The following is a 22,591-nucleotide window of genomic DNA, read 5'->3' as shown; positions in this document are numbered from 1 at the left end:
AAAAAAGGAACGGCAGATCAACTGGTCTAAAAAGGGAGTCTATTTAAAGGCTAGACTATACAAATGAGTTTTAAGGTGAGACTTAAATGCTTCTACTGAGGTGGCATCTCAAACTGTTACCGGGAGGGCATTCCAGAGTACTGGAGCCCAAATTGAAAACGCTCTTTAGCCCGCAGACATATTTTTCGGCTTTGGGAATCACTAGTAAGCCGGAGTCCTTTGAACGCAGATTTCTTGCCGGGACATATGGTACAATACAATCGGCAAGATAGTTATCGGTATTACTAACTGTCTGGGATTATCGCAAATTATCATAATACCGTTACATCCCTCGTCCAGTAACAAGTAAAAAGTCAAAGGCGGTCACCGCATGTTCTTGCCGCAAATTTTTGGTCAATTTTTTGGGCATTACGGCAAATGACGAGGGCGGTCACGGCAAACGCCGAGGTGCCGCGTAAAAAATTGAGCGCAGAATTCCCATATGTTAATAGGCACACACAGAAGTACCAAATATTAAAATTGTTGTGTTCGATCATTTTTCCTGCCTTCTCCTTTTTATTGTGATGTCTGTTTCTTTCAGCTAATTAGTCCCCAGCGAAGGGCGGACACTATGCCATACTTGCAACTAATTTCACCTAGGAGTATTTAAACTCGTCACTGACAGCTTGGTCTTGCCGGTTATTGTTGTGAGACTTGTGCCGGATTTGTTCCTCCGTGGATGCGTCGGGCGAGAACACAGCGTGAGGTAAGGAATTGAAGACTTATTAAACTAATAAAACAGACTAGGAACAGAAACACCGGTGCTAAGCAGAAAATTCAAACAAAAGGAGCTAGCATGGGAGCTGGGGAAACGAACAGAAACACTATACTTGGCACAAAGGCACAAAAGGGGAAAACTAAAGCAACTAGCATGAAAGCTAGGGAAAAATATAGCGTAGCGCGACAGCTAGTGTGTAAAGAATTGAAAGCAGTCGTCATCTGTTGCGTAAAAGCAAATTAGGATCCGAGAATTAATGAACAGAAATGGCTGGCTTATATAAGGATGGTGATTAGCAAAACAGGTGTGCGTCTGGAAACAACGGCAGGTGAAAATAATACGTTGCTATGGAAACAGACTAAAACCGGAACTAAGGACATCAAACAACAGAATAAGATACAAAAATGGAACTAAACACGAATATGGAATGATCCGGCCATTGGATCAAAAAGTTGTCTCCTGAACCTCCCACGTGCGTGCGCCTGCTTCACTTCGTCAGTCCTGGTATCTTGTCCCTCCATATTCCTCTAATCCCTCACCTCTTTGTGTTTGTTTTCCTAGCCTCCCCGAGGCAAACAGGATTCTGTCTTGGACTTTATGCTATGCTCAGTGTGCCTTTGCCTTTTTCCCTGCTGACCACTGAGGAACCTGTTTTTGTATTCATGGTGTGCACTTCTGCCCCATTACTTTTTGTTACACTTTTTGGACTCATTAAATTGTTTCATTTTTCGTAATTCATGGTTGCCTCCCGTCTCTGCATCCCGGGGTCACCTCCTTGATCAGTTCCTAACAAAAATACCGGTATTGGGTTTCCAGGTACCTGGAATTGGTACCGTAACATTTCCAATGTGAAAAATACACATCCATACACATTAAACATTATCAGTAAGATGTCTGAAAATGCTTTTAAATTACCGCCCCCTGTATGTTTGCCTTCTGTTTAATTGTTCCTTATAAATGGGCAACAGAGTTTTTAATTTAAAAGTTTTTTAAATTTAATTTACAAATATGTTTGAATTTTGGTAGTTCTTTTTCTAATTTGTTGTCGTCCACTTTTGAAAGCAAATCTGGGGGAATTACGAAAAAATTAATTGTGCTGCACTCACCCGCAATCCAGACAAGCTAAACTCTGGAAGGTCACCTCCTCCAGAGGCAGTCAGCAAATTGATTTGCTCCATAAAAAAAGTTGCATCGGTCGTCTGTAGCACAGGTCCAAAATCTGCAAAAAGAAAAAACATTAAGTTCCAAATAATGATGCACAATTTTAAAACATGTTCTACACCAACACCTTGTGTAAGTTATGAAACATGAAAAACGGTAACATGTCAAGAGTTTTACGTATATTTCGAAAACACAAGTCACACTGTGTTATGAATTAGACACAAATTCGGAACAATCATTTCAGCGAGCTTGGCGTTGTTGGCCTGATCGCAGGATGCAGAGAAGATTGGCAGTATGCAGGTAAAAAAATTGTTGAGAGGCGGAGCCGGGAGTCCGACAGCGAAGCAGGGCACACCGTAGCCCGCTGCAAGATGGCGGTGAGGAGACGTGGGCGGCAGTCCGACAGCGAGGCAGGGTTAGTGATAGGGTTAGGGGATACTACAAGCCAATGCTGTACAGTATTTTTTTAAAGTATAGCTACCTCTTGGTAGCTGGTACTGCAATTTAAATCACTAACAGTAATCTTAAAAACATTAAGAATGTCAATAAAGTAGCACATTTAAAATGCCTGGGTTTAGTTTTTTATTTTTTTTACCGGGGTATCGTAAACATATCTACAAACCCCGTTTCCATATGAGTTGGGAAATTGTGTTAGATGTAAATATAAACGGAATACAATGATTTGCAAATCCTTTTCAACCCATATTCAGTTGAATATGCTACAAAGACAACATATTTGATGTTCAAACTGATAAACTTTTTTTTTTTGCAAATAATCATTACCTTTAGAATTTGATGCCAGCAACACGTGACAAAGACGTTGAGAAAGGTGGCAATAAATACTGATAAAGTTGAGGAATGCTCATCAAACACTTATTTGGAACATCCCACAGGTGTGCAGGCTAATTGGGAACAGGTGGATGCCATGATTGAGTATAAAAACAGCTTCCCAAAAAATGCTCAGTCTTTCACAAGAAAGGATGGGGCGATGAACACCCCTTTGTCCACAACTGCGTGAACAAATAGTTAAACAGTTTAAGAACAACGTTTCTCAAAGTGCAATTGCAAAAAAAATAGGGATTTCAACCTCTACGGTCCGTAATATCATCAAAAGGTTCAGAGAATCTGGAGAAATCACTCCACGTAAGCGAGATGGCCGGAAACCAACATTGAATGACCGTGACCTTCGATCCCTCAGACGGCACTGTATCAAAAACCGACATCGATCTCGAAAGGATATCACCACATGGGCTCAGGAACAGTTCAGAAAACCGCTGACAGACACTAAATACAGTTTGTCGCCACATCTGTAAGTGCAAGTTAAAGCTCTACTATGCAAAGCTAAAGGCATATATCAACAACATCCAGAAACGCCGCCGGCTTGTCTTGTAGTGCATTCAATTGAATATGGGTTGAAAAGGATTTGCAAATCATTGTATTCCGTTTTTGTTTACCTCCAACACAATTTCCTAACTCATATAGAAACAGGATTTGTAAAATCTGTAATATCTACTGAAATTATGGTATCATGGCAACCTTATTATACTTCCCGTCATTATTGGTACATATTTGGACCAAAGCAGTGTGATGAAAAAAATATGAATCTGCTATTTCTGTCCAATATTGTATCTGTGCACACAATATCATCAACCCAAAATAGTGTACCTGGATCATTGAAAGGAACCAGTATGTAGAATGGAGGTTCCAGACCAGTACCCAAGCGACTTGCGACGATGCTATTGGAAACTCTCCTCACTTCAGCTATTTCCGGACCCATACTGCCTGTTGTGTCGATGACAAAACATAGCACAGGGGCAAAAGAAAGGCCTACCAGCCTGCAGGAATGCAAGAGAGACCACCCATATGTATCATGCCTTCATGGTTCATTATCTTACGTCTGATCAATTGATGGTCATTTTGACCTGAGAACCGAGAATTGCTTTTCAAGTCTCTTACCGTAGAAAGTCCTGGTCTCCTACACATATTCTGATGCTCTCCAGGAGATCCAAACTAGCTGTCAGAGCCAAATCGGCTGCTTCTTGGTGGAGAAAGCCATGCCTGGAGTCGAAGGTGTCCTTGTTTATGCCTCCCACTGGTTCCTGTGTGCTTGTCATGTCTAGAGGACCTCCATCACTGCATTTACCTTTGAGTACGAAGACAAAGTAAGTGAAAATGATTCTTAGCGAGGCTGAGTAGGGCTGGGCGATATATCAATATACTCGATATATCGCCGGTTTGTCACTGTGCAATATAGAAAATGACTATATTCTCCCACTTAAAATGATGACAGAGGTCTGTCATTTTCATCAACGGTGAGAGACAGAATGTGAAAAAAAATCCAGGAATTCACATTGTAGGAATTTTAAAGAATTTATTTGTAAATGATGGTGGAAAATAAGTATTTGGTCAACCATTCAAAGCTCTCACTGATGGAAGGAGGTTTTGGCTCAAAATCTCAGGATACATGGCCCAATTCATTCTTTCCTTAACACGGATCAATTGACCAAATACTTATTTTCCACCATCATTTACAAATAAATTCTTTAAAATTCCTACAACGTGAATTCCTGGATTTTTTTTCACATTCTGTCTCTCACAGTTGAAGTGTATCTATGATGGAAATTACAGACCTCTGTCATCATTTTAAGTGGGAGAACTTGCACAATCAGTGGCTGACTAAATACTTTTTTGCCCCACTGTATCATGATATTCGAGTATACGTTCTCGCGCAGTTGCTTTTAGCTGCGGGCATTACACTACAGGCTTTTTTCACTCTGTCTTGTCTCTCCATCTCACAGAGACTTAAAACAAGCGCGCCTTCTTACATACGTCACATACTGTCGCGCCATATGCCCTCGTGAGCAGAGAGGTAGCAGCATGGGTAACGTGGGTAGCTGTGATGCTAGCGGAGTGGTGCGAGTGGTAATACGAGAGAAAGAAGGTGCCAATCTGGTAACAAATGAAGGAAGATTTAATTCCTAAGAAAAACAGCACGGGGTCCATCGTCTGGCGGTGGTTTGGCTTCAAGCGGGAAGATGTCGAACACAAAGTGTTGCTACAAAATGTAGAAACTACTGCTAATTTGTGGCATCATTTGAAAAGTCACCCGCTAGTGTGGTGGATTGGTCCAAAGCTTAAACTGCAAACAAAGTGGTTTTAGTACAAAAGATGTATTTACCCAATATCAAAAAGTACAGAGTTGGATTGAATTGATATGCAGACAGACAACGTCCTCCAGAGGATCCAGGATCAAGCAAAATCAAGCAAATCATATCAAATATTGGTCTCCTGGCTTTTTGTATGTTTCCCTCATATGTCAAGGTCTCGTTGTTTTGCAACTGCTGGCTCCACAACAACCGTGGATCCCTTAGTCATAACAAACAGTCATAACATTTTGTAGACTGGTTAGAGCAACCCCAAATTCAACTTTCCCCTACATATGATGCTTCTGAATAGGAAAAAAAGAAAAGAGCAGACCTTTTAAGGCTTTTTGACAGATTTTCTTTTAGGACTTCAACAAACACAAAATATGGTATAAAAGTCAGAAATTCCACTACACTAGCGCAGGGGTCGGGAACCTTTTTGGCTGAAAGAGCCATGAAAGCCAAATATTTTAAAATGTAATATTTTATAACACTGAATACAACTAAATGTGTACCTTTTTTAAGTAAGACCAACATTTTTAGAGTAAAATACATCTCTCATTCTTATTAATAACATTGTTATTCTGAAGTTAAACAATAATAAATAAAATACTTCAAATGAACAGGTGTGGAAGAAAAACGGATTGATGGATTAAGATGCATGAGAATGTTTTATCTTCAGAACATTATTTTTAACAATGATTACCAGCGGAATTATTCATTACTTATCATGTTAAACAATGTCAGCTAAGATTTATCTGGGAGCCAGATGCAGTCATCAAAAAAGACCACATCTGGCTCTAGAGCCATAGGTTCCCTATTCCTGCGCTAGAGAAATAAGAGTGCTTGAAACTCCGCATGTCAACATCTCCGTTCGGTGCCATACCCACAAAATGCCGAAAGCCACCAATTCCAGATCAACACCCAGTGAAAAAAATAGTCAACAACAGAAGGCGATAACGTCCGCAGGAACCTACCACACAGGGAAGGACATAAACCATTTGATTTCCTATTATTCAGCTCGTTTTTATTAAACAATTATGGAAACATTTTGTGTGACATCATGCACAAAAGTGCATTTTTTTTTTGTTTTAAACTATTGTAGTGGTGTTTTGTACAAAAAGTGCACTTTAATTCTGTGTTGTTTTGATAGGTCATCTTAGTGACATCATGCACAAAAGTGCACTCATAGCGTGTTTTAAAGTATCTCTGACAAACTTGCACTTTCTGTTTTGGAAATGACATGAATGTTTGTGCCACTGCTTAATAACTGTTTAATAAATACCGTTTATTAAACAGTATTTTATTAAACACTGTTTAATAAATAGTGTTTTATTAAACACTATTTTCGGGTTCGCAGCAGAGTGTGAAGCGACCGGAATGAGAATCAGCACCTCCAAGTCCGAGTCCATGGTTCTCGCCCGGAAAAGGGTGGAATGGCATCTCCGGGTTGGGGAGGAGAAGTACCTTGGAGTCTTGTTCACGAGTGGGGGAAGAGTGGATCGGTGAGATCGACAGGCGGATCGGTGCGGCGTCTTCAGTAATGCGGACGTTGTACCGATCCGTTGTGGTGAAGAAGGAGCTGAGCCGGAAGGCGAAGCTCTCAATTTACCGGTCGATCTACGTTCCCATCCTCAACTATGGTCATGAGCTTTGGGTCATGACCGAAAGGATAAGATCACGGGTACAAGCGGCAGAAAAGAGTTTGGGTCTCTCCCTTAGAGATAGGGTGAGAAGCTCTGCCATCCGGGAAGAACTCAAAGTAAAGCCGCTGCTCCTCCACATCGAGAGGAGCCAGATGAGGTGGTTCGGGCTTCTGGTCAGGATGCCACCCAAACGCCTCCCTAGGAACGCCTTGGGATCCCCCGGGAAGAGCTAGACGAAGTGGCTGGGGAGAGGGAAGTCTGGGTTTCCCTGCTTAGGCTGTTGCCCCCGCGACCCGACCTCGGATAAGCGGAAGAAGATGGATAAATGGATGGATAAATACTGTTTTGGTCAATTGACTTAATTATGGTTTCCCTCTCTGCATGAAAGTTTAGAATGAGCATAAATTATTGCAATATGAAGAAGAATGTTTTAATGTCGACACATAGAATCATCATACTGCTGTGATTATATGCATCGGGTGTTAATTCAAGGCTGAGGCAAAATATCGTGTATCGTGACATGGCTTAAAAATATCCATATATTAATAAAAGGCCATATCGCCTACTCCTAATGCTGAGTATACATGGTTGTATCCCCTCTTTAAGGCCTGGGTGATATGGCAATACAAATAAAATATATGATTTGGGAAAACAGGGCTGCACTTTATTTACGAAGTATATGCCTGGCCATATTAAAAGGCAGTTACACTTCCTGTCCCTTACTTACACTTCCTGTCCCTTACTCAATCTGGTTTGTGTGGAAACTCGGAACGCCTCCATACCATATCAATTGTTTCATACTCCCAACAAATCTAACGATGAATAGGTCTAAAGTAACACCGCTGGTACCGAATATAAATTATGCTCAGAATTAATCAATTAAAACAACAGCCCTTTTCAATCTGACATAATATTACCTTCAGGCTTATTTGGGAAGAATCGGTTAAAGTATCCGGATGTGAGAAGGCCCCCATCCAGCACAGCAGGCAAAATGTTGTCGGTACAGTCGTCACCTATACAGTTTCTACAAGTTGGAACAGTTGGGCCTGCAAACAAATTGAGCAAATGTCAGAAAAAACTCTAAAATGCAATAAACAATATCTGAAAGAACATATTTAATATATAAAAATATACTTATCCTGCCCGCGAATGAATGATGTATCGCCCCCCCCGGATGATATTTGATTAGTATTAGAACCGGCTTGCAGGCCACAGCCGCCTGCTGCTGTTTTGCACGCACCAATACGCCATCAGTGTTGGCGCGAGGACTTTTCAAAGCCATAAAAATAGGGTACCACAGTAAATTTTTGGAGCCCTACTTTTTGGTAAACGTTTTGAAAACAAATGATAAATGTATACATTATCCTGTTATATCTTGTATTCTACAAACCCCGTTTCCATATGAGCTCGGAAATTGTGTTAGATGTAAATATAAACGGAATACAATGATTTGCAAATCATTTTCAACCCATATTCAGTTGAATATGCTACAAATACAAGATATTTGATGTTCAAACTGATAAACATTTTTTGTGTGTGCAAATAATTATTAACTTTAGAATTTGATGCCGGCAACACGTGACAAAGAAGTTGGGAACGGCGGCAATAAATACTGATAAAGTTGAGGAATGCTCATCAAACACTTATGACTGGGTATAAAAACAGCTTGCATGAAATGCCAAGTCATTCACAAACAAGGATGGAGCGAGGGTCACCAATTTATAAGCAAATTGTCGAAGTTTTAAAACAACATTTCTCAACGAGTTATTGCAAGGAATTTAGGGATTTTACCATCTACGGTCCGTAAAATCATCAGAAGGTTCAGAGAATCTGGAGAAATCACTGCACGTAAGCGATGATACTACGGACCTTTGATCCCTCAGGCGGTACTGCATCAAAAACCAACATCATTGTGTAAAGGATATCACCACATGGGCTCAGGAACACTTCATAAAACCACTGTCAGTAACTACAGTTGGTCGCTACATCTGTAAGTGCAAGTTAAAACTCTACTATATATATATATTTTATTTATTTATTTTTTTTATTTTTTTATTTTATTATTATTTTTTTTTAATTATCACCTTTTTTTTTTTATTTGACCCGTGGGCCGGATTTTGGACGCTGGCGGGCCGGATTCAGGTTTCGTAGTTTGGGGACCCCTGGTTTAGATTAATGTCCATGTCGCATAGTTCAGTGTGCAACACCAGAAGACAAGATTGATCATCTCTTTTAAAGATAGCGTTTTTGGTTCAACGTACAGAAAATTGGCTTTCCTGATTACATTTTTATGTAAAAAATTGTCTTAATTTGGAGTGGCCAAGTCATCACCTTTTTAAGCTGTAATTGTCACAGGTTAAGATATGGTCCAATCAAGTAAGTAAGTCGAGTCAGTGTTTCCTCTGTAGCATCAAAAACTAACATCATTGTGTAAAGGATATCACCACATGGGCTCAGGAACACTTCATAAAACCACTGTCAGTAACTACAGTTGGTCACTACATCTGTAAGTGCAAGTTAAAACTCTACTATGTGTATATATATATATATATATATATATATATATATATATATATATATATATATATACACAAATGTAATTTTTTTGGTTTTTATTATCTTTTTTTTTTTATTTGACCCATGGGCTGGATTTTGGACTTTGGCGGGCCAGATTCAGGTTTCATAGTTTGGGGACCCCTGGTTTAGTTTAATGTCCATGTCGCATAGTTCAGTGTGCAACACCTGAAGACAAGATTGATAATTTATTTCAAAGATAGCGTTTTTGGTTCAAAGTACACAAAATTGGCTTTCCTGATTAAATTTTTATGTTAAAAATTGTCTTAATTTGGAGTGGCCAAATCATCACCTTTTTAAGCTGTAATTGTCACAGGTTAAGATATGGTCCAATTAAGTAAGTTGACTCAGTGTTTCCTCTGTGGCACACCTTACCTCACTATAAAATACGCGCATCTACGTAACAACCTACCAGCTAAATTTTCAAGAGGTAGGGCAGGTGTGATCAAGGCGTCGTAAGGGGCCGTGTTCCCCAACTCCACCCAGTTACTGTGGCTGTAGAAGTCCTAGGAGTACAGATATCATGTATTGTTTGATGGTTGCATCTGACCTTTGGGAAATACGCCAACTAGTTTCCCTGCAAACCCACCTGCAGAGTGTGAAGTACTTCCCCAAGAACAGATCGCGCTGTGATGAAGTTTCCCATGTCTGTACTGTCCTTGACAGCAGACACACCTAACAGAACAATACCAGAGAGTTAATACGGAATAAGGAAATAAAACATTTTAATCTGGCCCTAAGTTTCTGGGAGTAAGAAACAGTCAATCAGATAATCACCATCATTTCTATTGAAACAATTAACTGTAGGTGTGGCAGAACCGCCTCAGCCAAGTTGTCAATTAAATCTGCTGTACTCTGGTTTACGTCAACGATTTGTTGATCTTTTGCCAAAATGTTGCTTCTCTTATTACAATGAACCATTTATGATCTATTGTAAGTGTTTATTTTCGTTTTTTCTGTTCTACCTCGTGTGATCAAGGTCCGTCCCATCTCGAAGGTCTCGTTGTAAAAATGGTACTCGGCATTGAGTGCGAACAGAAAATCCACATCGGCGTTGCTTAGGTAAATGTCGACAATGGCGTTAGTGAAGGCAACGCTGGAGACAACGCTGGCTGACGGGGAGCACGCCTGGACTACTTGTTCAGGGGTCAGACTGTCATCAATCTGAAGAAAAAAAAAAAAGAGATGGTTAAAATTGTTCTTTGAAGTTTTGGGCACAGATTGAAACATTTAGAAAAAGTGTGCACAGACCACAATGCTGGTGTTATAACATGTCATTATGCCTTCCTTGTTTTTGTGCTTTTTGTTGTCTTGGGTAGGCAAGACGGAAAGTTCTCCCTGCTCATTCCTAATCAGACTCGTTGCTGCCCTTTGTTTGATCTCATCAGATGATCCCACTGGAATCCTTTTGTTGTGCCCTGTCTGTTTTCGTACGCTCCACTCATTCAGTTTTGGACAAAATCTTGCCACCGTTTGACGTCTTGATTATCGGACCGCCAAACATTGCACATAATTACAGTCGTACTTACCAGGTCAATTGTTTCTAGGACTGAGCTGGTAACTCAAAAGACTTGTATCTCACATCAATCAGCCATGACCATCAAAAGGAATCTAAAGTCATTTAGAAACAGTTTAATTTAAACATGTAAAATTCCTTTTAAAATCAGAAGCAAACATTTATACAGTAGTTTTACGAAGTATTGTATTATTCTACAGGATTTAACTTGAAGAACAATCGCATAGATGTCGGTTCTACGTTGGTGGTTGGTCGTTCTCTTCCATACAGTAGTTACAGTGGCAGTTCACCCTCACTGTACCCAGACCGCTTCTTCATAGTGCAGGGAGCTCGCACAAGTGGTGCCGCTCTAAACGCTGGTGGTTTTTACTTCGGAGAACAAACTTTCTGTTGTGTCTCTATCGCCAACTTCTCCCATATTTTCATCAATGAAGTACAGCCTCGTCGAGCTTGTTTGGTTTCTTCGGTTCAGTGAGCGTCTTCCGCTTTTAAAGGGGAACATTATCACCAGAACTATGTAAGCGTTAATATATACCTTGATGTTACAGAAAAAAGACCATATGTTTTTTTAACCGATTTCCGAACTCTAAAAGGGTGAATTTGGCGATTGAAACACCTTTCAAATGTTCGCTGTCAGAGCAATGACCTTTCATCCGTGACGTCAAAACAGGAAGCAATCCGCCATTTTCTCAAACACATTACACACACCAAGTCTAATCAACTCTGTTATTTTCCGTTTTTTCGACTATTTTCCGTACCTTAGAGACATTATGCCTCGTCGGTGTGTTGTCGGAGGGTGTAACAACACGAACAGGGACGGATTCAAGTTGACTGACATGAACATATCAATGGTCACGGCATGCTAATCGATGCTAACATGCTATTTAGGCTAGCTGTATGTACATATTGCATCATTATGCCTAATTTGTAGCTATATTTGCATCCAACCTTTCCCTCCACCCACATTTAATGCCAAACAAACACATACCAATCGACGGATTCAAGTTGCACAAGTTGTCAAAAGATGCGAAAGTCCCTTGTTTGTTCTGTCGTAGCATCGCTACCGATGATAGTGTTGCTATGACAGAGATGGCACAGAGATGTGTGGATATCCTGCGACACTCAAAGCAGATGCATTTCCAACGATAAAGTCAAGGAAATCACAAAGGTGAGTTTTGTTGATGTTATTCACTTATGTGCTAATCAGACATATTTGCGCACGGCATGACTGTAAGATAATCGATGCTAACATGCTATTTAGGCTAGCTGTATGTACATATTGCATCATTATGCCTCATTTGTATCTATATTTGCATCCAGCCTTTCCCTCCACCCACATTTAACGCCAAACAAACACATACCAATCGACGGATTCAAGTTGTACCAGTTGTCAAAAGATGCGAAAGTCCCTCGTTTGTTCTGTCGTAGCATCGCTACCAATGATAGCGATGCTACGACAGAGATGGCACAGAGATGTGTGGATATCCTGCGACACTCAAAGCAGATGCATTTCCAACGATGTCAACAAAATCACAAAGGTGAGTTTTGTTGATGTTATTGACTTATGTGCTAATCAGACGTATTTGCGGACGGCATGACTGCAAGCTAATCGATGCTAACATGCTATTTAGGCTAGCTGTATGTACATATTGCATCATTATGCCTCATTTGTTGCTATATTTGCATCCAGCCTTTCCCTCCACCCACATTTAATGCCAAACAAATACATACCAATCGACGGATTCAAGTTGCACCAGTTGTCAAAAGATGCAATCGTTGGTTAGAAGGCGATCGCCAAATTCGTCCTCGCTGCCGTTGTCTGTCGTGATATGGCTCAATAGCTTCAGTTTCTTCTTCAATTTCGTTTTTGCTATCTGCCTCCACACTCCAACCATCCGTTTCAATACATGTGTAATCTGTTGAATCTCGTAAGCCGCTGAAACCCGAGTCTGAATCCAAGCTAATGTCGCTATATCTTTCTGTTCTTTTTCTGCCATGTTAGTTTGTATTGGCATCACGCAGTGAGGTCACAGGAAAATGGACGGGCGGATATAGCGATGGTGAAAATCAGGCACTTTGAAGCAGTTTTTCGGGATATTGCGTGGTGGGTAAAATTTTGAAAAAAACTTCGAAAAATAAAATAGTCCACTGGGAACTGATTTTTATTGGTTTTAACCCTTCGGAAATTGTGATAATGTTCCCCTTTAAAGTTTAGGGACGGCTCTAGCAGGGTTCGTTCTGGCATTCGTTGAGCCAGCGAGTAACTTTTCCTTTTCTTATACTGTATTTCTTCATTAAGGGAGCACACCACATACTCAGGACTCAAATTAGATATGAGAGACAAATCTTATCGCAAATTACTCACGAGTTGAGGTACGACTAAAATCAGTTTTCCAGTGTACTATTTGTGAAATTGAGCGATTAAACCAGAGATCTCATGCGTTGGTTACTCTTTCTCTGTACTTTTTTCATTGAGGACTACTGCAAAATAATGCGCTGTGGGACGGAATAGTGGTGAGTGCTTGCACTTTAACAAAGAAACTGGTCTTTAGTTGCGCGTTAGTAATTAATCCATTCCAAAAGGTCAGACAGATGAGATCGTTATAAAACTGAGAGCTGTGTTTTGCTGTCTCATATTCCAAGTATGTACATGACAGTGATTATGATGCGGTGAAGTTCTACACTGAAATCAGAAGCCAAGCGGAATTGGTCGTACCCCAATTCCTTAGCATGCCATTTGACTTTCACCTTTGTACATGGAAAATGTTGAATTTTCAACTTTATTTTGCTAAGAATCATCGTGTTGAAATGTAGATAGAAGACTTCCGAGTGACGTATAAGTCAGGTTCTTACAATCAAGTCGAAGGGATCTCCATTTACTGCAGCAATGTCTTGACAGACTTCAGCCGTCTTTCTGAGGATTGCTCTTTCGGTGATGTTGCGGTGAGTAAAGGACGCCCCGGTCAGTGTACGGAAGCAATGACTGGGGACTGTGAAGGCAAAGACCGCAGCCAGTGGCAGCAGGACAGAACCTAGGGTGGCCATGATGATGATGACAATGGCAATTCTGGAAGAAAAGGAACAACTGAAATTAGAAGATTTCTGCAGTGAAGCAGGTGCAACTGCAGTCAAAACCTTAGATATCGGAAATCAAGGCAAAACATACTTTTTTCGGTCACTTTGCCGATCTCAAATGTATTCATTTTCTATACTGCAGTGCTATTCAACTACATAATGAAGAGGGCAGTAGTTTCAAGAAAGCAAGGGCTCAGGGGCCGGACATCAAATTTTGGATGTTTTGTCAGAAAATGCCCACGCAGGATATATTCCTTTGAGACTACGTTTACTTAATGCAGAGTAAACACATTGGCTCTCACACTGCATTGTGTCAAATTCATTATCCTGCCCTGGTTACCTGTTTCCAGCGTGTGCAGCTAGACATATAGTTAACAGTATGAAGAAACAGCAGGTCCAGAAGTTTAATTGACGATTGATGTTCCTTCTTTTAAATTATTTTCCTTCCTCGGTTATATTTATGTACACCTCTTCCTTAATTTAGATTTATAAGATAAGCACCAGCACCCGCCGCGACCCCAAAGGGAATAAGTGGTAGGAAATGGATGGATGGAAGACTGAAAAAATAAACGTACAGTATACATCATAAAGCATAAGGTCCATTGTGTATTTTACATGTATAAAATAGGTTCAGTGTTAGTACATTCACACAATAAACTACAGATGTTTACGCATATAGGGATTAAACATTATCGACATCAAACATTGAACACAATGTACAGGTATGTGACTCGTCACAATTAAAACCTCAGGTACAGGCCCATGTCCTGGTCAAATTTAGCGCTCGCCAAAGTTACTCTCAGACAAGAAAACCCAACACGACAAAGAATGAACTTGTTGGTGCTCGTCTAGAACAGTGGTTCTCAACCTTTTTTCAGTGATGTACCCCCTGTGAACATTTTTTTAATTCAAGTACCCCCAATTCAAGTACCCCCTAATCAGAGCAAAGCATTTTTGGTTGAAAAAAAGTGAAAAAGAAGTAAAATACAGCACTATGTCATCAGTTTCTGATTCATCAAATTGTATAACAGTGCAAAATATTGCTCATTTGTAGTGGTCTTTCTTGAACTATTTGTAAAAAAGGATATAACAATAACTAAAAACTTGTTGAAAAATAAAAAATTGATTCAATTATAAATAAAGATTTCTACACATAGAAGTAATCATCAACTTAATCTTTGGGGATTGTAATAGAGATTCATGAATTTAATTCTAAAACTTTTCTTCACAAAAAAATAAATCTTTAACATCAATATTTATGGAACATTTCCTCAAAAAAATCTAGCTGTCAAAACTGAATATTGCATTGTTGTATTTTTTTTTCCACAGTTTATGAACTTACAATCATATTTTGTTGAAGTATTATTCAATAGATATATTTATAAAGGATTTTTGAAATGTTGCTATTTATAGAATATTTTCAAAAAATCTCACGTACCCCTTGGCATACATTCAAGTACCCCCAGGGGTACGCGTACCCCTATTTGAGAACCACTGGACTAGAACACCGCGTCACTTTGAGATCCTCTCTTTAAGCATTAATATTCAGGTTAAAACTCCAGGAGTAATAATGGACTTAGACTTCAAATTTAAGCATCAGCAGCTTTTGAGCACATAAAAACATTGTCAAAATCAAATAAATGTTACGAGACTAGACTTACAAAGATTAATCAATGCCTTTGTTTCCAGCAGGTTAGACAATCACAATAGTTTCCTCACTGGGCTCTCTAAACGAGCTGTTAAGCAGTTGCAGTACATCCAGAAAGCTGCTGCACGAGTCCTGACTAGAACCATTACATTTCGAGTTGCTCAGGGAATAGAATTTAAAACAGCTCTGTTTGTGTACAACTTTATTCATGGTCTATCACCCAAGTACATCGCCGACATGTTTGATCCATCTCTTCCAAAATGTGGAATAGTCTTCCAGAAAATGTGAGACAGGCCTCAACTTAGGCAAAGTTAGGCTGAATTCCAGACTGAAAACCCTTCTTTTAACTGTGCAACAACTGATTTTTTTTAGAATAAATATTTGCTTTTATTATAATTATTGTATGATTAGTTCAATGATGATTTTTGTTCACCTTCTTGGTATTTTGCGTATAAATTGTACTCCATAAATAAACGTGCCTTGTTGTTACCTGAGGCAGCTGCCAAACACAATAGGTCACTGTTACACAGATTAGACAATTTGTTTTAAGTCGCTGTGAAGTACCATTACTTCTTTGAAATGTGCAGAAGGTATAAAGTACATGGCATGTTTTTTTTCTAATATCAAATCCCCATGAAAGTCATCTAACACAAACATCTATATTTCAATACAAGTCATTTACCTTTGAGATGAGATCCTCTACGACGCAAGTCTTCTGTGCATTCCAAAGTTTGCTCTCAGGTGGCTAATGGTGTGTATTACCTGCACTCCCTGCCACCTTCCAGAGTGTGTGTGCCTCTGTGCTTTTATTTATAAGTGTGCAAGTAGCAAAACAAGGACAACAACCTTGCACACACCCTAATGGATTAACCAAGTAATTACCTTTTCTAAGGAAACCATATCCCTGTACTCGTCTAATTACTCAGTTACGGCATTTCTCACAATTACCAAACATCCATCAAACCAGTTACTTTAATGCCTTACACATTGTTTTTCTCACATCTTGAAATAAAGCATCTACGTGTAAAACTACACATTTCCAGGTCTATGGATGTTCTCATTCATCCATGTGATTGTAATCTCAGGGCATTCAATCGATCGCAACTGGACTGTTTGGTCTGATTTAGAGGGACAGTTCGCCTCTCATCCAAAAGACCAGATCTGACCAATCCAGGTCTAGGACTAGATCTGACCAATCCAGGTCTAGGACTAGATCTGACCAATCCAGGTCAAAGACTAGATCTGACCAATGCAAGTCTAGGAGTAGATCTGACCAATGCAAGTCCAAGACTAGATCTGACCTATCCAAATCCAAGACTAGATCTACCAATCCAAGTCTAAGACTAGATCTGACCAATACAAGTCTAAGACTAAATCTGACCAATGCAAGTCTAAGACTAGATCTGACCAATCCAAGTCTAGGACTAAATTTGACCAATGCAAGTCCAAGACTAGATCTGACCAATCCAAATCCAAGACTAGATCTGCCCAATCCAAATCCAAGACTAGAGCTGCCCAATCCAAATCCAAGACTAGATCTGATCATTCCAAATCCAAGACTAGATCTGACCAATCCAGGTCCTAAACTAGATCTGACCAATCCAAGGCTAAGACAAGATCTGACCAATCCGAGTCTAAGACTAGATCTGACCAATGCAGGTCTAGGACTAGATCTGACCAATGCAAGTCCAAGGCTAGATCTGACCAATCCAAGTCTAAGATTAGATTTTACCAATCCAAGTCTAAGACTAGATCTGACAATTCCAAGTCTAGGACTAGATCTGATCAATGCACGTCTAAGACTAGATCTGACCAATCCAGGTCTAGGACTAGATCTGACCAATGCAAGTCCAAGACTAGATCTGACCAATCCAAGTCCAAAACTAGATCTGACCAATGCAAGTCTAGGAGTAGATCTGACCAATGCAAGTCCAAGGCTAGATCTGACCAATCCAAGTCTAAGATTAGATCTGACCAATCCAAGTCGAAGAATAGATCTGACCAATCCAAGTCTAGGACTGGATCTGACCAATGCAAGTCTAAGACTAGATCTGACCAATCCAAGTCTAGGACCAGATCTGACCAATGCAAGTCCAAGACTAGATCTGACCAATCCAAATCCAAGACTAGATCTGACCAGTCCAAGACTAGATCAGACCAATCCAAGTCTAAGACTAGATCTGACCAATCCAAGTCTAAGATTAGATTTTACCAATCCAAGTCTAAGACTAGATTTGACAATTCCAAGTCTAGGACTAGATCTGATCAATGCACGTCTAAGACTAGATCTGACCAATCCAAGTCTAGGACTAGATCTGACCAATGCAAGTCCAAGACTAGATCTGACCAATCCAAGTCCAAAACTAGATCTGACCAATGCAAGTCTAGGAGTATATCTGACCAATGCAAGTCCAAGGCTAGATCTGACCAATCCAAGTCTAAGATTAGATCTGACCAATCCAAATTGAAGAATAGATCTGACCAATCCAAGTCGAAGAATAGATCTGACCAATCCAAGTCTAGGACTAGATCTGACCAATGCAAGTCCAAGACTAGATCTGACCAATCCAAGTCCAAAACTAGATCTGACCAATGCAAGTCTAGGAGTATATCTGACCAATGCAAGTCCAAGGCTAGATCTGACCAATCCAAGTCTAAGATTAGATCTGACCAATCCAAGTCGAAGAATAGATCTGACCAATCCAAGTCTAGGACTGGACCTGACCAATGCATGTCTAAGACTAGATCTGACCAATCCAAGTCTAGGACCAGATCTGACCAATGCAAGTCCAAGACTAGATCTGACCAATCCAAATCCAAGACTAGATCTGACCAATCCAAGTCTAAGACTAGGTCTGACCAATCCAAGTCTAAGACGAGATCTGACCAATCCAAGTCTATGAGCATGAACTGATGAGTCTTACTTGGATGAGAAGTGCAACGTCCCCTAAGACAAACCAAACAGTCCAGTTCGGTTGATTGGATGCCCTGAGAATAGATTTCCAGGCCTCAGGGCGTGTCCTGAAAAAACAATAAACACAATAATTCCATCCAGCTGTATATAATCACTCAGCATACAGCAATAGAGGATATCTGTTTATTACCTGGCCGCTTCTATGTTAGCTACCTCTCTTTGTTTATAATGTCTATTTTCTGCTGGATCTACTCTCTATTTTATGCAGCCCTCTTTTTTTTGCTGCAGCTGTTACATATACTGTAATATTGTACATGGTAATTGGGATTTGTTTTATATTGTATATATTATGTACACATGTAATATAATATAGTATATATTATACACGTATACTGCATATATAATATGTAAATATTACATAAATGTTATATTTTACATTGCTACTATTGTACATTTTTTGTCTACTTTATACCTGCATTATCCTTTCCATACTTTGTAACTTAACGACTGTGTGGAACAATTTCCCTTGTGGATCAATAAAGTTTGTCTAAGTGTAGTGAGTCTTATTCTGCGTTGTGTAATTTTTCAAGTAGGAGACACTCCACCATTCTGTCGTTTCATCATTTATTGGGCACCTTTGTTGGAAACATGAAACACATAAACAGGTCTCTACTTTTCTGGGAGAGTGATACCTCATCAGCAAAAGTCAGATAGAAGAGGAAGTAAAAAACATTCATATAAAAATAATAATTTAAATTACATTCACAAAAACGTTTTATCACAAAAAAATAATAATAATACACAAATCCACATACCTTTGTTGGAAACATGAAACACATACACAGGTCTCTACTTTTCTGGCAGAGTGATACCTCATCAGCAAAAGTCAGATAGAAGAGGAAGTAAAAAACATTCATTCATACAAAAATAATAATTTAAATTACATTAACAAAAACGTTTTATCACAAAAAAAAAAAATAATACACAAATCCACATACCTTTGTTGGAAACATGAAACACATACACAGGTCTCTACTTTTCTGGCGGAGTGATACCTCATCAGCAAAAGTCAGATAGAAGAGGAAGTAAAAAACATTCATTCATATAAAAATAATAATTTAAATTACATTAACAAAAACGTTTTATGACAAAAAAAATAATAATACACAAATCCACATACCTTTGTTGGAAACATGAAACACATACACAGGTCTCTACTTTTCTGGCGGAGTGATACCTCATCAGCAAAAGTCAGATAGAAGAGGAAGTAAAAAACATTCATTCATATAAAAATAATAATTTAAATTACATTAACAAAAACGTTTTATGACAAAAAATAATAATAATACACAAATCCACATACCTTTGTTGGAAACATGAAACACATACACAGGTCTCTACTTTTCTGGCGGAGTGATACCTCATCAGCAAAAGTCAGATAGAAGAGGAAGTAAAAAACATTCATTCATATACAAATAATAATTTAAATTACATTAACAAAAACGTTTTATGACAAAAAAAAAATAATAATACACAAATCCACATACCTTTGTTGGAAACATGAAACACATACACAGGTCTCTACTTTTCTGGCAGTGATACCTCATCAGCAAAAGTCAGATAGACGAGGAAGTAAAAAACATTCATTCATATAAAAATAATAATTTAAATTACATCAACAAAAACGTTCAACCACAAAAAAAGAATAATACACAAATCCACATACCTTTGTTGGAAACATGAAACACATACACAGGTCTCTACTTTTCTGGCGGAGTGATACCTCATCAGCAAAAGTCCAATAGAAGAGGAAGTAAAAAACATTCATTCATATAAAAATAATAATTTAAATTACATTAACAAAAACGTTTTATCACAAAAAAAAATAATAATACACAAATCCACATACCTTTGTTGGAAACATGAAACACATACACAGGTCTCTACTTTTCTGGCAGAGTGATACCTCATCAGCAAAAGTCAGATAGAAGAGGAAGTAAAAAACATTCATTCATACAAAAATAATAATTTAAATTACATTAACAAAAACGTTTTATCACAAAAAAAAAAAATAATACACAAATCCACATACCTTTGTTGGAAACATGAAACACATACACAGGTCTCTACTTTTCTGGCGGAGTGATACCTCATCAGCAAAAGTCAGATAGAAGAGGAAGTAAAAAACATTCATTCATATAAAAATAATAATTTAAATTACATTAACAAAAACGTTTTATGACAAAAAAAATAATAATACACAAATCCACATACCTTTGTTGGAAACATGAAACACATACACAGGTCTCTACTTTTCTGGCGGAGTGATACCTCATCAGCAAAAGTCAGATAGAAGAGGAAGTAAAAAACATTCATTCATATAAAAATAATAATTTAAATTACATTAACAAAAACGTTTTATGACAAAAAATAATAATAATACACAAATCCACATACCTTTGTTGGAAACATGAAACACATACACAGGTCTCTACTTTTCTGGCGGAGTGATACCTCATCAGCAAAAGTCAGATAGAAGAGGAAGTAAAAAACATTCATTCATATACAAATAATAATTTAAATTACATTAACAAAAACGTTTTATGACAAAAAAAAAATAATAATACACAAATCCACATACCTTTGTTGGAAACATGAAACACATACACAGGTCTCTACTTTTCTGGCAGTGATACCTCATCAGCAAAAGTCAGATAGACGAGGAAGTAAAAAACATTCATTCATATAAAAATAATAATTTAAATTACATCAACAAAAACGTTCAACCACAAAAAAAGAATAATACACAAATCCACATACCTTTGTTGGAAACATGAAACACATACACAGGTCTCTACTTTTCTGGCGGAGTGATACCTCATCAGCAAAAGTCCAATAGAAGAGGAAGTAAAAAACATTCATTCATATAAAAATAATAATTTAAATTACATTAACAAAAACGTTTTATCACAAAAAAAAATAATAATACACAAATCCACATACCTTTGTTGGAAACATGAAACACATACACAGGTCTCTACTTTTCTGGCGGAGTGATACTTGCGTAAATACCAAGTGTAATTATGACCAAACATTTCAAACATTCGACGCTCCAATCCTTACTTAACAAAATTGTGCATAAAAAAATACTTAAAACCACACATCACGTATACGTACAACATAAATTTTTTTAACTTTTAAAGTAATATGAAAGTTTAGAAATAATATTTACACAAGAAACACAGAGCAATGAAGAACTTTTGCCTCATCAGCAAAAGTCCGATAGAGGAGGAAGTAAAAATCCGAAAAAAAACGCAGTCACTTCCTGCACCGGACATCCGGTTCTTCAAAATAAAACCAATACTTCAAAATAAAACATTACACCCTGTCTCGTTCATAATATAGCGCAACAACATCACACTATTACATAAGTCTAAGTCTAAAACCTATTACCAGTAACACTGACCTATGGAATATGGAAAACAAAATATCAATCAATCAATCAATCAATGTTTATTTATATCACAAGTCTCTCAAAGGGCTGCACAAGCCACAACGACATCCGCGGTACAGAGCCCACATAAGGGCAAGGAAAAACTCACCCCAGTGGGACGTTTATGTGAATGACTATGAGAAACCTTGGAGAGGACCGCATATGTGGGGAACCCCCACCCCCCACTCCCCTTCTAGGGGAGACCGAAAGCAATGGAAGTCGAGTGGGTCTAACATAATATTGTCAAAGTCCAGTCCATAGTGGATCTAAGACAATAGTGAGAGTCCAGTCCATAGTGGGGCCAGCAGGATACCATCCCAAGCAAAGACGGGTCAGCAGCGCAGAGATGTCCCCAACGATCCACCCCGGGTCCCGACTCTGGACAGCCAGCACTTCATGTTATTATAGCACAGTGTGTATATAGTGTACAGTGTGTCTATAATAATGTATGTCGCCAAAGATGTGTTCATTTATTTGTTTAAAACGGTTTTCCCGGGGTCCATCACACAAGACTATAACACAACGTCAAAACAAACAGTCAAAAATACATACAAAAGGCACTCAGATTAGTATGAAAAGACAAAGTAGAACAGCCATGCCCTTGCCTGAGCCAACAATTATTGCATTTTGTTTAATTACTCGATTGAAAAGAAACAAATAGCGT

At 38.6% G+C, this 22,591-nt stretch overlaps 1 protein-coding gene across 3 annotated transcripts in view; it reads right to left on the bottom strand.

Moving 5' to 3' along the window:
- The window catches only part of LOC133538688 (von Willebrand factor A domain-containing protein 7-like), a 56,441-nt gene that overhangs the window by 18,837 nt on the left and 15,013 nt on the right, over positions 1-22,591 (bottom strand). The window contains exons 1-9 of one of the 3 annotated variants that reach the window (XM_061880393.1): positions 18,445-18,562; positions 13,651-13,864; positions 10,247-10,445; positions 9,871-9,956; positions 9,694-9,787; positions 7,625-7,753; positions 3,875-4,061; positions 3,584-3,753; positions 1,864-1,976 (exon numbers count right to left, since the gene is read on the bottom strand). In XM_061880393.1, coding sequence (XP_061736377.1) covers positions 1,864-1,976; positions 3,584-3,753; positions 3,875-4,061; positions 7,625-7,753; positions 9,694-9,787; positions 9,871-9,956; positions 10,247-10,445; positions 13,651-13,842 — 1,170 coding nt within the window. In that variant the 5' untranslated portion in view covers positions 13,843-13,864; positions 18,445-18,562. Of the gene's footprint in view, positions 1-1,863; positions 1,977-3,583; positions 3,754-3,874; positions 4,062-7,624; positions 7,754-9,693; positions 9,788-9,870; positions 9,957-10,246; positions 10,446-13,650; positions 13,865-16,202; positions 16,345-18,444; positions 18,563-22,591 lie in introns of those variants that run through there. The other 2 variants (XM_061880392.1, XM_061880390.1) reach the window with 2 other exon arrangements.

Source organism: Nerophis ophidion, linkage group LG20, assembly GCF_033978795.1.
Source record: "Nerophis ophidion isolate RoL-2023_Sa linkage group LG20, RoL_Noph_v1.0, whole genome shotgun sequence".
NCBI lineage: Eukaryota > Metazoa > Chordata > Actinopteri > Syngnathiformes > Syngnathidae > Nerophis > Nerophis ophidion.
Note: the sequence above shows the minus strand (reverse complement) of the source record. Positions and strands in the feature narration are given on the sequence as shown.